Below are 16,269 nucleotides of genomic sequence, written 5' to 3' on the forward strand. Positions count from 1 at the left end.
CATTCTCTTGTTAAATCTCGCTGATATAACTTGGTCTCAAGTTATTAACTGCGTGACCCCAAGAGCGGTCGTGGGTACGGTCCCATGCTTCGCCATCTGTGGAGTAATGTTCAACAGATGGCGCTTTTTATTATTTCATATGAACATGAATACTATGGAAGCGTGGGACTCCACTCTCACCCACTCTTGGGGTCACGCAGAACGTTAATAACTTGAGACCAACTTACATCAGCGACAGTTAACAAGAGAATGTATAATAAGTGTAGCGCCATCTGTTGACTAAAACCATATGGAAAACCACGAAGTGGAGTTTAAATGTAGCGTCTTACTATCTTATTGGGCTGTGCAAACCGCTGCTCTGAAGAAAGTTAATCACTTATGGAGTAATGTTCAACAGATGGCGCTACAGATGAAGGTAGAGTCCCCCGCTTCCACAGGATTAATATGAAATAAGAAAGTAGCGCCATCTGTTGAACATTACTCCACGGATGGTGAAGCATGGGGCCGCTTTCACGGTATTCATATTCATATGAAATAAGAAAGTAGCGCCATCTGTTGAACATTACTCCACAGATGGCGAAGCATGGGATTGCTTCCATGGTATTCATATTCATATGAAATAAGAAAGTAGCGCCATCTGTTGAACAAACCTCCACAGATGGCGAAGGGTGGGACCGTACCCACGACCGCGCTTGGGGTCACGCAGAAAGTTAATAACTTGAGACCAAACTAAATCAGTGAGAGTTAAGAAAATATGAAATAAAACTTCAGCGCCATCTGTTGAACAGATGTTGTAATGTTCAACAGATGGCGCTACAGTTCTTTTCAAATTTGTTGTTAACTCTCTCTCAGTTAGCTTGGTGGAGGGACTGTTTTGGAAGAGACTGTGGACCTGTCGTCTGACAGATTACTGATGAATGAATGAATTACGCACAGAACAGGAAGATACAGGAGAGATGCTAGGAAGAGAATGTCATTTACTTACACATGTTTACATTATCACCAACATTTTTAATAATCTTGTTTTCAACAGCAACACAACATCCTTTTGCGGTGATACATCATCACGGGCCCTATCTCATAAACATACGATATTTTAGAAATGTCAGTGATAATAAACAATCAAGTGACCATTCTCAGATATAAGGCAATGTCACAAATTTTGTTAGGGTCAACTGAGTGCAAGTGATTAAATACGGCTGTTTAAGAGGTCCTTCACTCAGAAGATCAAACATCATCTAACTAAAACATCGAACAGTTAATGTCGGATTTCATTTTGTATAAATAAGAGCTGTATTTCCTTCCTGTAAACAGTTATTCCTTCCAGCATCAACACTGTTATCAAGATAGACATCCTATTTGAATTGCAATTTTCATCCCTTGATGCATTTAATTTAAAATCATGATTCCTTAAAATAATGTAATGATAAGTAATTTACCCCAATATTTCAAGAACATTCCATTCCAAAATAACAAAGTCACATACACACACACAATTCAAACAATAATTTTTTGATACAGAAGACTTCTGACACACATACAGTATGACGTCACCATCAGAATCTACGCGGTCTATGCTTATGATATCAACGTCCTTATAGTATGAACAGACTGACACGCATTCAGAAACTCAGTCAACAGCCTGTGACTCCACATTAAAAGTGGCGAAAATGCAGGACCATGCACTGGGCTTGGCTTATAGACTTCAAAACGATACAGTCTTTACATTGAAGTGATAAGTAAACGGCTAGTTTTAAAACAGTGACTTGTTCCATTACATCCACTTAACTTATTAAGTATTAGCCAATACCACGTATGTGTACGATGTACTCCCAACTTGTACACGTGCTATGCTTTATTTTCTAAGCAACCAACCTGTACACGTGCTATGCTTCATTCTCTAAGCAACCAACCTGTACACGTGTTATACTTCAATTTATAAGCAACAGAACATTATGATGCATGTTGTACGTTCAGCTTATACATGTCCTTTGCTTAATTTTTTAAACAGCAGGAAGATATTACGAACTTTATGCGTCTACCTTGTACGTGCCCCCATGGCCCTGCAATTTTACCTTATTCATCATGTTCTGAATTTCTTGTTTGATAAATGTCATGGGTTATTCCACAAGGAATTTGAACATCAACAAGTTCATTCGAGCAAATCAGCTGCCCATACATGCTCATTATCCTTTATGATTAGCAGCGTTAGGCCTCTATTACAAAAATGTTGCATACTAAGTCTACAGCATTGTTAAAATATGACACAAAATATCATACATACTGAAAACTGTTAACATATTCTTACAACCAGATGTATGCAAAATAAACCAGGCCACAATTCACTGTGGCTTCCTCGCTTGGACGAAACATGTTTTGACACCCCTTAAGAGAATATTTACATTATACTCAGGAATTCGTTACAATTGGATATAGTCAATTTCCTGTACAGAAGTGTCAATGGGCATCATATTTGGAGTGTGGTTTAACGTTTTATTTTCTTATTGTTATTTGAAGATATGATTAGTGCATGTTCATGGTTAACTGGTAAATTCAATTGCCGGAAAGCCACCAATGAGTTAGTCGTGACTGTTGATTGATGGTGGCACACGTTTCTTCCATTGTTCTTCCATAGAACAAATACATTTGGAACAGATATTTCGCGTGTAGCATGGACAGGGTTAAACCAGAATTTCAAACCCAAACTTATCATTTGAGTAGTAATATGAATTTCAGAGCATTCTGACATTCAGAAACGACGCAGTTCCCAGCTTAAATGGGTCACGTTTCTTTTCAACTGAAGCGTTTGTAACCTGATTTTGACATATCTGTAGTTACTGACTTTGTTCGAAAATGTAAGTTACCAAAATTAAGGTTTAATCAAGCAACAATGTTAAATGTATCCATTTCACAATCTGGGAGAACACATTCTTCCCTGTATGAAATAGCTCAAAATCATGACAGTATCACTGGCACGTTTTATGTAATGTTTTCTTTCTCCCATACGATACAGCCAACACGTTACACTATTGTATATAAATCAGCACGAGCACAAGTCCTTGCATTTCGATCGATAATAAACAGCCACATATGACGTTGCAGCTGATTACAATAGTTTCATAGGTGTTTGTTAGCATTTAGGAAACAACATAGCATCTTCTTGTTGATGAAGCTCTTTGAAATGTATGATTGACACCACAATTCCTGTTTCTTGTTAAATTTTAATTTAGAAACAAAACTAAAACAACACTCGATGATGGTTTTTAACACTCACAGGTCACAACCAAAATCATCCAATTACAGGTTATAAAATATGTTCCTGTAAACTTCTGAATCATAGTTGTTGCTTTACCAACGTATTCTGTTGATGACACCTGGCAGTGCGACGTTGGTAGGCAAGTTTCCTTGGAAGACATTTCTTGAATGCATTGATGAGTTTATTGTAAACACGTGCTTCCCTTTTCCCTGTTGGAAGAGAAAATATTGTTAGTTTTCCGCTAAGGAGATTTTATCTACCCGTCTGTCTGACGCGTGGGTCCCTAACTGAAACACTGCCGGAGAAATAGATAAGTTTTTCAGGAAGGCATCCAGCTCATAAATATGTAACAATTTACTTTCCGGATGAAAAGCCGATGAATATCTTACAGGCATAATTTACATGGACACTGTTAATAAAGAATTATATTTTAATATTCGTTTTACAGCTGGAGTATATATATTGTTGTCAATATAGTTCTTGATTTGAGAAAATATGCCAGAGTACGTATGGATGTTTATCCGCTACAGGCAAATGCTAACATTCTATTTACAAGAACAGATGCCCTTCATAGGGGCCCCCGAAAACAAAATGGAAATTTTGTTGAAGAGGACTCTACAGGATTTTGATCGATTCCAGTCATTTATAGAGGCTGTGCCTTCAGGCATAGTCACTAGCGCCCTCAAAGCGAAATGTGTTTTCTCGTAAACGAGCCACAATTTTGTTAAAATGTCCTTCATTTTTGAAGTCCAAATCTTTGAACACACCTGCACAAGATGCATAACGAAGAAAACAAAGTTATACGCCCGAATGGCACAAACGCATATATGAGAAAATAAGTATAGTACCTTGGATTTCTCTGATGTTTACGATGCTCAGAATTTTGGGGGGCCTACACAGCTCCTATACAATATCCAGAAGGAACTTGCCCCATGAATAATGCGGCCGAAGCGCAAAGTTAACCAGTCAGTTTCAAGTAGTTCGGAGATTAAAAATGGATGGATCTATACCTCCGCTCCCCTTACGCCCCCGTGGAGCGGTGCTTTATTTAAGAGCGGGGATAAATTTACGTTTTGTAATTCCAGATTTACGAAGCTTCACATCATTTCTATTGAAAGACCTGCCTTCCATCCGAAATCCTAACCTTTATGCAGATCTGGTGAGGTATGTAAATGCCGGAATTCCAAGTGACTCCGCGATCCACATTTTCTCCTGCCTCTCGAAAATACTAAAGCGTGAGAGATAAGCCACTGTGCCAAGTACGTAACTGGATCCCTTGGCACAACGTCCATTATGGAGGACGAGTGAGAAATCCTGTTGCATTACTACAAAAGTCGAGCCTTACGTGAATACAGACAGAAGAATTCCAATGCTCAGATTTCTGTATAAACAACTGAATCTAAAAACTGAATTAATATTAAGTTTATCAACAGTTTCCTTGCTACGTAATTTGTTTAAAAATTTTTACATTTTTCGTAATTTCATTGTTGGATGAGGTTCTCAGTGACTATGAAGACTACAATCTTCTGTCTGTTTAGTCGTTTAGAAACCCACCAATATTTCGGAGGAACGCAATGTGTCCATCTTCAGGCGTTGCCTCGAACTTCTTGCTTTTTTTTTCTTGGCTTAGGGGGGCCTATACACGTACGAGTCTGGCTCGCTAGTCCGACTCGGCTCGGGTTCCAATGAGCCAAACTCGTCCGTGTGTGGTGAAATTAAGCCGAGCACAGCTCCTCGCCTTAGTATTCTCAAACAAATACTATCCTCTGAAAATTCCATGGACTATTACTGAACTACACGGAGTTATATCAAGACTATATTTCAAGACTGTTGGAACTGCGATTCAGGAATGCCTCGTTTTATTGCTCTTCGCAGATACTGCGTTTTTCACAAATTGAAGGTCGAAGAGTAATTTCGACTTTCAAGTCTTATTATTTAAGAAATATATTTCGTATGGCAATAGACAGTGACTCCAATGATGCATCTGAGCAAAGTATATTGAAAACCTTCTGGAAAGGAGTTACTACAGGATTCTGACGATGGTGTATAACACACAGAGATATTGGGTTTTCGGACTTTATCCATCGTCCTGGTTTTAAGATAACTAAGAAAAACACGACGTTTCGGAAACTGGATCTGTTTCCGTCCTCAGGTGAAGGAAAACACCTATTCTGTTAGGTCCCTTAGAAAGAGCTAGCCTCAATCACTGGACAAACCGATGTCACAAAACACAAAGGTTATAAACACCTCAAACATAACAGAATAGGTGTTTTCCTTCACCTGAGGACGGAAACAGATCCAGTTTCCGAAACGTCGTGTTTTTCTTAGTTATCTTAAAACCAGGACGATGGATAAAGTCCGAAAACCCAATATCTCTTCTGGAAAGGATTGGCCATTCCAGACGCCATTAAGTACACACGTGATTCACGGGAGGTGAAAATATCAGTGTTAACAGGAGTTTGGAAGAAGCTGATTCCAACCATCATGGATGACTTTGAAGGGGTTCAAGACTTCAGTGGAGGAAGTAACCCATGGCATAACTTTAACGGATGAAGAGTTGCTTCTTATGGATGAGCAAAGGAAGTGGTTTCTTGAGATGGAATTTACTCCTGGTGAAGATGTGAATATTGTTGAAATGACAACAATACTTAGAATATTACACAGGCTTATTTGATAAAGCAGCGGCAGGGTTTCAGAGGACTGATTTCGGTTTTGAAGGAAGTTCTACTGTGGGTGAAATGCCACAGTCGACTCAACCTTCAGCAACCACTACGCAGATCAGTCGGCAACTATCAGAACCTCCATCAGCACAAAGATTACGACTCGCTGAAAGCTCAGATGATGATAAGAATTTTTAATTAAGGCACGTACATTGTTTTAGTCATATTCGTAATGCTACTGCACACTTAACATACTGGTGTAAACATAACTTTTATATGCATTATGAAATCAAATCATAGGTATGACTAGCTTATTGCGATGATCTGAAACGTACGCCCGTACGTGGTTACAACTGTTGAGAGACGAATAATATCCGTGTACTGCACAGAATATAGATACTGCAGTTTTTTTAGATTGCATGGAAAAATCCCGCAAATTTTAGGGACGCGTATATTTTTATATTGCTAGTGGGGTGGGACTAAGTCCCTTGTACTGCGGCCACTTCTGGCCTATTGTACCAGCCCCAGATGATAGGCGAGGGTGATTGTGGAGCAATTGGTGGAAAGAAGACTGGTAGGGGAAACCGAAGTACTCGGAGAAAACCTACCCCATCACCACTTTGTCCACCATAAATACCACTTGATCAGACCCGGGATCGAACCCGGGCCACCGCGGTGGATAGAGACGCGTATATGCGAGGTAGCAACAGAACACTGTTGATTTAATTTTGTGGGTTACCTGTCTCTTCCATAGCAGTTTGCCAGACTGGAACATCTCAAACTTGACTGTGAGTGAACTCCATTGTACTGGCAGTATTGACGTCATCTCATACGCAGCTTTCGGGCAGCCGGTTGGCCATTAGCCGCTCTTTGATGGCTGTGCCGTTGAGCTCCACGTCCGCGGAGGCTGCCACACTTGAGGATGGAGCAGCTGATCCTAGCGCCTGGCTCGGTCCGCCAGGTAAACGGAGATCTTTGGGCCGGATATCCCACGAGTACGCTGACATTCCCGAGGCAGGAAACTGATTGCACTGGAACAGAAGATGGTTCAACGTGGCGTTGTGAATTCGCAGTGTGTTTTTTAAAGTTAACCCTGTGGGGTCTAGGATTTTCTCTTTCCACGTCGTCAGGACCAGTTCTGGGGCTCACTCAGCCTCTTATTCAATGGGTACTGGGGGCCCTTCACCCGGGGGTAAAACAGCCGGGGTGTAAAGCCGACCACTCACCTCCAACTAGTGCCGAGGTCAAGAAAGCGTCGATCTGTACATCCACTCCCCCATACGTCTTCATAGCGTAGTGCTTAAGTGGTTGAGCACAGGGAAACTTTACTTTTATCATCTACTCTACTAACTAGGATGTGACACCTTGTGTAAGAAAACTTACGTAAGAAAAATTCTCCGTGTAAGTTTCCCATCAGCGCATAAGCATTGGAACTATGTTGAAAGTAGACTCTAGTATCTTTTTAATGGCCGATCACGGCGGCCGCGCTGCTTAGACATGAACTTCTTCGTTCACTCGAACGCTGGGATGGTGGGTTCGAACCCCACTCAAGACATGAATGTCTGTGTATGCATTTATTCTGTTTTCTGTTGTCCTCTGTGTAGGCAGCGTCATTGTGACGGGCTGATGACTCGTCCAAGGAGTCCTACCGTCTGTGTAAATAAGATTACGAAACTGAAGAAGAGGCCAGGGCCCAACAAAGGGCTGTAGGGCCATTAATGAATGAAAGAATGTAAGTTTTAATTATGACGTAACCTTCTGAGTCATTTCAAGACGATGAAGCGCCCTCTTTCCCGTTTTAGTTGGAGATAAGTGAAAGCGGTGCCCTGCCTCATCAGCTGCTGGGCTGACAGTAACTGACATAACCAGATGCTAATTAACTAAATGGTTCACACATGATTTGATTGACCATCTACTTCACCAACTACCTTAAAACGTAAATATTGTTCACTAACAGAATGACTAACAAACGGCGTGATCAATCTTTTGCTTGATTTCCTCCGTATGTCCATATTGGTGTGTGCTCTGTAATATGTGTAGGTCATCTCCTGAGTCCCGTTTGTTAAATTTAATGTTTCTTATATGTTCCTTGTACCTGGTTTTCCCTGTTTGTCCGATATACTCTTTCTGGCAGTCTAGGCATGTCAGTTTGTACGAGTATATACCACTATGTTCGTATGCATGGCTTGTAAATATGTTTTAAAATGTGTTATCTATTGTGTTGATTATTTTAAATGACAGTGCCATACAGGTATCTGTGCCTTCAAGCAGCATAGCTTACATACGAACATAGTGCCCTGTGCATATGAATGTCACTCATTTGTGTTTCACCTTCGTGTCGTGGTCTTCTTCCTCTTTTATTAACAGACTGTATAAGATTATCATTTGTTCCTTTTTGTATCCGTTGTTTTCTGCTATGTTTCATATGGTTTGTAATTCTTTGTATTTTCTGTGTTATTAAGTGGTATTCTGAGTAACTTGTGATTCTAGTTTTTGAATATGGTCCGTTTGTGCTCGCTTGGGATGCACGATGAATTATTTACTCTGATATCCGCTGTTGTAGGTTTTCTATAAATATTTATTTCTAAATGTCCCCGTTTGTTTAACATGTTTAGGTCTATTAGTGACATTTGATTGTATTTCTCTTAGGTTATTATATATTTCAGTACTCTGTGTTCTTTTATTGAACTGTTCAAGTAATATTTGCTGCGTGATTTTGTTGTGACTGTACATAAGGAGAGTATCACAGGATACGATGTTTCTGCTGTATAATACGTGTTTAAGTACTTGTTCGAGGTTTTTGATAAAAATTTTGGCCATCATGCCCGACAGGGGTGAGTCAACAGCGATACGTGGCTTTGGTTTGTAAAAATTCCCTTTGTACTGAATACAATTTTGGTAATCCTAGGAAATGATGGGGGAAAAAATGCTATATTTACTCCAACGAACATTACTATAAATAGTGCTTTTAGCCATTAGGGTTTAAAGTTAAGGTGGCCCTGAGGGTACTTGTCAATTTTTAATCGTTTTTATGTCCGTGTTGTTCTATTTATGGCGTTTAGTTGCGATGTTTATGCTATTTTTGATTGAATACTACACGATGAACATCACAACTAAACACCTTAATAATGGGAGGATGTTGTCTGGCCTACTTCAACATATTTCATCCTTTGCCAGGAAGAAATGTAGAGGAATCTCGGTCATCACAGTCGGGTTCCGGACGAGATTCGAACAGAGAAATTACCTAAGAGCAATCAATGCATTATCAGTCTGCTAACCAGCCCTGTATATAGTGGCAGTTGTACTGATATGCGATCCATGTAACTATCCCTCGATATTTCGGTGAAAATTTTCGATTGATAATTGGGCAAATTAATTGAGTTGGTTAATTACATATATTAGATAACTGATGGAATCCGTAATATTACTAATTTACGTTCCATTATTTCCCCAAGTAACTGCCCTCTCTTGTTACAAAAGGTCTGTCATTGTATAATAGGAGCTATAGAGCCGTATCACAAGTCAGTTCATTTCACATCACATTCTAACAACTGTATTTGTGATCCCTGTAACAGGCCGTCGAGGCTACCATATTTTCTCTAGACAATCTGCTCACAGATGGCGGCAAGGTTGTCAGCCTTACGCGCCGGCCATCTTTTGCCCCCCCCCCCAGGAAGACACCTGGTACTCATTTCTGTTAGAGTCTGAGTCGACCCCAGGGCCATAGTCAGCTGGAAGGAATAAGTTAATCGAAAAATTAATTGGGAACGGAACCCGCTACTTTCCAGGTTGTAGCATAGTGCCTCAACCAACTACGCTACCGCGTGCCCCATAAATTTGTGATACCTGTTATTAGTGATATCAGCCTCTTTGTTAGAAGCGGCTTCTGAAGGTTTCCTTTGCAGGTTTCATGCAATCTAACCCGTCCATTTTCCGCCGAACTACGTGGTCCCCATCTGTACCTAATAAATTTCAGTTCTGCAGCAGCAGTTGGAGACAAACGTAGTGCATTCTATTTTATTTTTATATTTCTTGCGAAGAAGAAATAAAAAACTGTCCATGAACTTTAGTCCTTGTATATTTTTTTTCCTTGGCACTACAGCCCCAGTGGGCCTACGCCTATCTCCATGAACTTCTCCGTTCACTTCGGTTTTTCTAGATCTCACACATACGTTAGGACTCCTTGGGCGGGTGATCAGCTCGTCGCAAGGCCTCTACCTGTACATAAACACAGAAAAACGCACACAAACATCCATGCCCTGAGTGGGATTCGAACCCACGATCCCGGTTTCCAAGCGAGCGAAGATAGTACATGCCTTAGACCGCTCGGCTACCGTGACCGGCTTAGTCCTTATATACTGGTAGAAATTACAGACGTTTCGAAAGAAACAAAGAACTTGTCTATGAGCTTTACTCTTTAGGCAGCGTCTACATGCTGAGTTTTTTCAACAGCAAGCTGCTCTCTCTCTCTCTGTCTACTGCTCTCTGAGTACTGCCTGTGTGTCTGTCCTGGTCTACTCTGACTTCCCCTCGCAGCTTCCGAAGAACCCTGTTTTACCGTTCTGTTACTGTGCTTTCGTAACAAGCCATTGTAGATCCCGTGGAAACCAATTCTGCTTAGTGAATCCTTGTCACAGAGATGCATATTCGGTGCTATGCGTTGGAATTGGAACGCGTTTACCTAGCAATGACCATTTTTCCTGATTCCACTACTCCAGCTTTCAGGCGCCGCGTCACAATATGAATCAAAGAGAAATGGATTGGGCAGGGTACAAGAGCAGGTATGACACCTTGGATTCTGTAAAATCTGCCAAGTTGAATCACTGTCAGCTGTTCGGTTAAGACCATCATATTCGAATTTATAGGTTCTGACGATGCTGTATAATACACAGAATTTCTAGGTTTTGGGACTTTTTCCATCGTCCGATATTCTATAAAATAGAAAACTAGACGTTGCGGAAACAGATCCGGTTTCCGAAACGTGGTGTTTTCTATTTTCTAGAATATCGGACGATGGGAAAAGTCCGAAAATCTAGCAATTTTGTGAACTGTAATCTGATTTTCTATATTAAGTTTTTTCTTGATTTCAAATGTTCCATAAAAAATATAAGCTTAAAATTACGTCCCAGAAACTTGATGTACTGCTTCTTGAGCTCCGCGCTTGAGTAGAGGGGAGAGGTTTATCATGTTACATGTTTTAATCTAAAAAGGAGCGTCATTTCCATTATGAGTCTTAGAATCATTTTCCTGTAGTAAAACTCGTATCAGATTACCAAGTTTTTTATCCCAGATACAGGTACGTGTCTCGTAAAGAAACCCTTATAAAAATCTCCTGCGATAAAGTGTTTAGACTCATCTGCGTCACTTATTCGCGACTGACAAGAAATTCAAAACGTAAATGCAATACAACTTCCTCCTTTTATCAGCAGAAATTCCTCTACACGGGATGTAATAACTGAACTGAACAAGTAACGCTCGAGACTTGTATTCGGAAGGTACTGGGTTCGACAGAAGTTAGGGTCACTGAGTTTGTTCGTAACTTTCCCCAGGCCTTCCAAGGCTATACTGGGATAATACCTGAATTAGATTCTCACCGCCTTCTTCCACATTCCCAGCCCATCATTCAACACATATCCTAACATCCAGCACTCTACTAGCAATAACAGCAGCTTCGCAATGCAGACCGTAAGCAAAACATATTCGACATATCCCCACATAACTATGACATGCGCAGCTCTCCAATACGCCTATAGTAACGTGAGATATCAGCAACGTAATAGACACATAAATAGGTGTCTAGAGACATCGCTACTCCCAGGGAAATGGGTTTCGCCACCTCAGAAAATCGACCTACTTTCTATTGTACACATGCACCCAGTAAGACGCCAATTTGTTGTCCTTGATGTGCTGAGGGTGTTTGAGAACAGGGTGTTGAGGAGAATATTTGGACCGAAGAGAGATGAAGTGACAGGAGGTTGGAGAAAACTGCATAATGAGGAGCTTCATAACTTGTACTCTTCTCCAAGTATAATTATAATGGTCAAGTCAAAGAGGATGAGGTGGGAAGGTCACGTAGCACGAATGGGGGAGACGAGGAATGCGTATAGGGTCATTCCATGTGAAATCATCCAGAGGTGTCGCTCACCATTTAAAAAAATCATATTTTGTACACTTATTTATACATATTTTCACACCTCAAAAATATCAAAAAAAAAATTGTAGTCCGCTCGGTTCTCCCGGTACGAGATTCAAAGTTTCAATTGGGTAAATCAACAGGCTACACTTCACCCTTTTGTGTATTACTACAAGGCGGACACTATAACAAAATGCCGAAGCTTGTGTACAATCAGTGATCATGTAAAGTACGATACAGCCACGGTTTATGTGTTCCAAAAATTTCTTATCGCCGATATAAAAAAAAGTGCCTTCAGTCAGTAAAGTTATTTATTTCAGTGATGGCGCTGGAAGCCAATATAAAAACAAAAAGAATATTTCCAATTTATTTGCATTATTGGGGATCTGCTGCCTAGCAAGGGGAACGTGTTTACTGAGCCGTTGCCCAGAAACTGTCGCTGTTCACAGTCATTGCTTAGCAACGTGTCTGTACGCCAAAATATATTATTTGCAGTGCAACTAGGCCACCGGTTAACTAGTAGATCCTATAGGGTTCTTAAGATGGTATATAACACTCAGAATTACTGGGTTTTCAGACCTGTCCATCGTCCAGTATTCTAAAATCTAGAGAACACGGCGTTTCAGAAACTGGATCTGTAACGGACGATGAACAAAGTTCAAAAGCATAGTAATTAAGAGCAACGGTGAACTTCCCTCAGCTGACAAGCGCCACCAAAGCCCACCACATGATCCTATCGGCAGTTGTTTGCTCTCTTGCCTACTGCATTCACTGCACGTTACATCATAATCCCAGATAATTATTGGAGCAAGTCCCTGCTATTATGAAACGTAACCCCAAAAGCCCAACATACGACCTTGGCTTCGGTTCACATTATCAAAATGTTACGACTAATTTCCCATAACACGGCCAAGCTCATTCATTTTCATATTTTTTTATTAGCAAGGAATCTATAGGTGCAGTTTGAGACGCACGTCCAACTCCTCTTATTTAAAGAAACGCGTGACTTTAGTGTTGAAATTTAACTAACTTCATGGAGCTGAGCTCTCCTTCAGAAGCCGTCAATTGTGCAGCTACTCAAGAACTTCCCAGCAATTTATGGAATACAAAGGTTCATTGACGTGTTCACAAAACTCTCCGGTTTTCCTTATCATGAGCCAGATCGATCCATTCCACATTTCACACCAACCCATCAAATCTCTCTGAGATCCATTTTAATGTTATCCACCCACCTACGTCTTAGTCTTCCTAGCGTTCTCTTTCCTTCTGACTTTCCCACCGATATCCTACATGCATTTCTCTTCTGCTTTGATGGACGAATAGTAGTAGATTTTTTCGAAATTCCAGTCCTTCCATGGGAATGAGGGATTACATGATTAAATAGGCTACGATTGCTTCATCTCGTGTCATTTCCGGTTCATCACACACAGACAGTAATTCCGTTATTTGGTTCGGCATTCCCCGGCCTAATAGATGATAACAATGTTGTTATTGTTATTTATTCGTAGCTTATGTAACGAGGCAGTGACTCGCACTGTGGCTTCAAACGACTGTGTATAATGGTCAGTCTACATAACAACAAAAACAATTCTGAAAGAGGCAGAACTGTTACAGCATATTAATAACATCACCTCGGGGAACTTCAAGTCCACGTACAAACAACCTGAGATTAATACCCACAACAATTGATTCATACTGATCAATGATGCAATTCAACAACTAGTAGCAAAATTCTTGTACGCCTGAAGATTACCAAAGAAAATGGTCGAAACATGTAGCTTTGCCACCAACAGCTATTAAAGCAAATGTCACAATAGTCTCTATTTTGTATCTTTCGGAATCATTGTTGTGTAGACTGACATGTTATATATCTTTCGTATGTCACACAACAGGATCAGGTGATATGATGATGGTGACATCCCAGCATTTATCCGGAGTTAATGAGCAAAACAACGCAGACTTCAGTAAGTACGCATATCCGGTGACCCGGCCAAGGTTCGAAAGGGGCTCTTCCCGAATCAAGGGAGCAGTGTTCCCTCTTCAGCCAACTTACATGGTGTTAAAGAGTGTCGCGATTTAATGTTGACTATAGACGGGATATGGACTGGTGAATGAACTTCTTGACCACTTGTATACACCACTCGTAACTACTACAAATAATTACAGCACTCTCGATAATCTTTTACACTTTACAAATCATTAGAGCATGCAAGTCTTCTCAGTATTCACTAGATGTTTCCTGGCAAAGGCTTTTATCAATAGAGATTCTTCAGCGTCTGTGGTTAGGTCGCTGTCCGCTGGTTAATACTCATTAACTGAACTGTCAGCTTACGTGTGAATATAGCGCCATCTCTTCTCAGCTTGCCTTGCAGAATTCAACTTTCCCGGGCTGGCGGCCATCTCGCACCAACCTCCTAGTCTTCTCTTCACAGGCTGACTTTCAACTAACTCTGCAAACTGTTGAACTAACTCAGTCAGGGTCAGAGTTATTCTACGACTGGCGGTTTACCGCTAGTCAGTTTGTCTTGGTGCCAAGCCCCTTGAGACTCATGGCCACCAATTTGTTTCAACTGGACTCATGCAGTCACAGTCATTATGTAATATCCTCTCTGACGAGAGGATAGGTCTGTCGCTTATAATTGCTGCTGGTCCTCATCAGCACAGTAATTGGTCCCGTGGGACTCATGACCAAATTTTACTGTCTCTGATTCGAGATTCTCCTAACCTGGAAGCCAGGTTTCCGTATTTATATCCCCCACGAAGACGGTGGACCAGTTATGCCCACAGGCACTGGGTTTCCTTTTCGCCGTCTCCTATGACTCGCAGGGATACGGTGGAGGAATTCAACCCCGCCTCCACACGGGGCTAACTGGCTGAAAGTCGAAGTTACTTTACGACTGGCGATTTACCGCCAATCGGTTCGTCTTGGCGTCAGGCCCCTTGAGGCCTAAGACCAGAGCTTTTTTCCGACAGAAATTTTGCGGTAATAGTCCTTGTGTAACATCTCTCTGACAAGAAGATGGGATTATCTCTTATGAACACGCCTGGCCTTTCGTCAAATGTATATTTCGCACATATTACATTTTATAGAAAATTCTCCTTTTGCATGACACTCAAGTCCTCTGTCAGTACAGGTTTTACACAGCAGATCATGCCTAACTTATATCTTATGCTACAACGGCAGCTTAGTCATTTGAATGGTCGTAAGCTTGACCATCGCCAAGTTTAACACTCTTCGCCCCATTTGTCTTCAAAACAACTCCTCGGCACCCCCATTTCCATTGTTGTAGTCCAACTGTTGTAGCTGCCTAGCAACGGGTTGCATGACACCGTTTCCAACAGTAACTCTATTGTTGCAGAGGAGTGTTTACCGCGCTGTTGCATAGTAACGACTGTTGTCTCGTTGTTTGTTTCGAGGTCTTTGTCTAGTAACATTGTTTTGAGGATCAATAACTACTTCAATAGCTCAAATATTTCTGTACACAACTCCAATCGCAGCAAAAAAGAGTTGTGCTTGATTGGGGTTACTACGGATCCTTACTTTCGAATTATTAATCTGCAATCTATCCTACTCTCATATTCATGTGCCGCTGTTGCAGGCAACCAGTTGAACTTGAACTTCCATTGGAGCAAAGCAAGCGGAACACGTGTGCTGATAGAAGGCTCTCATTGACAATTCTGAACCAAATGGATTCTCCTGCTGCTTGACTTCATCTCACTGCCAGGAATAACAGTTTCACAGATACAGTCTGTCCCATTTATTCTGTTTCACGGCGAAGTGTTGTTGAGTAACAGGTAGAACCGACGTCTTATTTCGCGTTACTTTTATTTTGTGTTCGAAAGAGCACCATAGATTTGAGACACTGTATCTTTGGCGTTTAATTAAGTGGACCGACCTCATGGTCTAAGGCTGTAACTCTTCTAATCTGTGGGTTATGTTACGACCGACGCTCAGTCGGCTAATCCGCCTTGGAATAAATCACCCATTTGGGGCTCACGACCACATTTCTATCAGTCAGACAGCTGCAGATTTGTTGATGTGGGGCGCTCTCTCTGATGAGAGGAGGGGTCTGTCGTTTACAATTGCTCTTGGCTCTCGCCAGCGCAGTCATTTTCGGGTCCGAGTCCCGTGGGACTCGCGACAATACTTCACTGTCTGAAATTCGAAACTTCCTTTTTCGTCACCTCCTACGACTGGCAGGGTTACGGTGGAGGTATTC

The 16,269-nt window shown here is 41.2% G+C and overlaps 1 protein-coding gene across 2 annotated transcripts in view; it reads right to left on the reverse strand.

Annotated features, from left to right (window-relative positions):
• Nucleotides 1–996: 996 nt before the first annotated feature.
• Nucleotides 997–16,269, reverse strand: part of LOC111866745 (nephrin) — a 521,921-nt gene continuing 506,648 nt past the window's right edge. For both annotated transcript variants that reach the window (XM_023855971.2, XM_023855970.2), the window contains exons 14-15: nucleotides 6,656–6,947; nucleotides 997–3,465 (exon numbers count right to left, since the gene is read on the reverse strand). In XM_023855971.2, the coding sequence (XP_023711739.1) occupies nucleotides 6,744–6,947 (204 nt within the window). In that variant the 3' untranslated portion in view covers nucleotides 997–3,465; nucleotides 6,656–6,743. The remainder of the gene's footprint in view (nucleotides 3,466–6,655; nucleotides 6,948–16,269) is intronic.

The sequence above is a fragment of the Cryptotermes secundus genome, unplaced genomic scaffold (assembly GCF_002891405.2).
Source record: "Cryptotermes secundus unplaced genomic scaffold, Csec_1.0 scaffold213, whole genome shotgun sequence".
NCBI classification, from domain to species: domain Eukaryota; kingdom Metazoa; phylum Arthropoda; class Insecta; order Blattodea; family Kalotermitidae; genus Cryptotermes; species Cryptotermes secundus.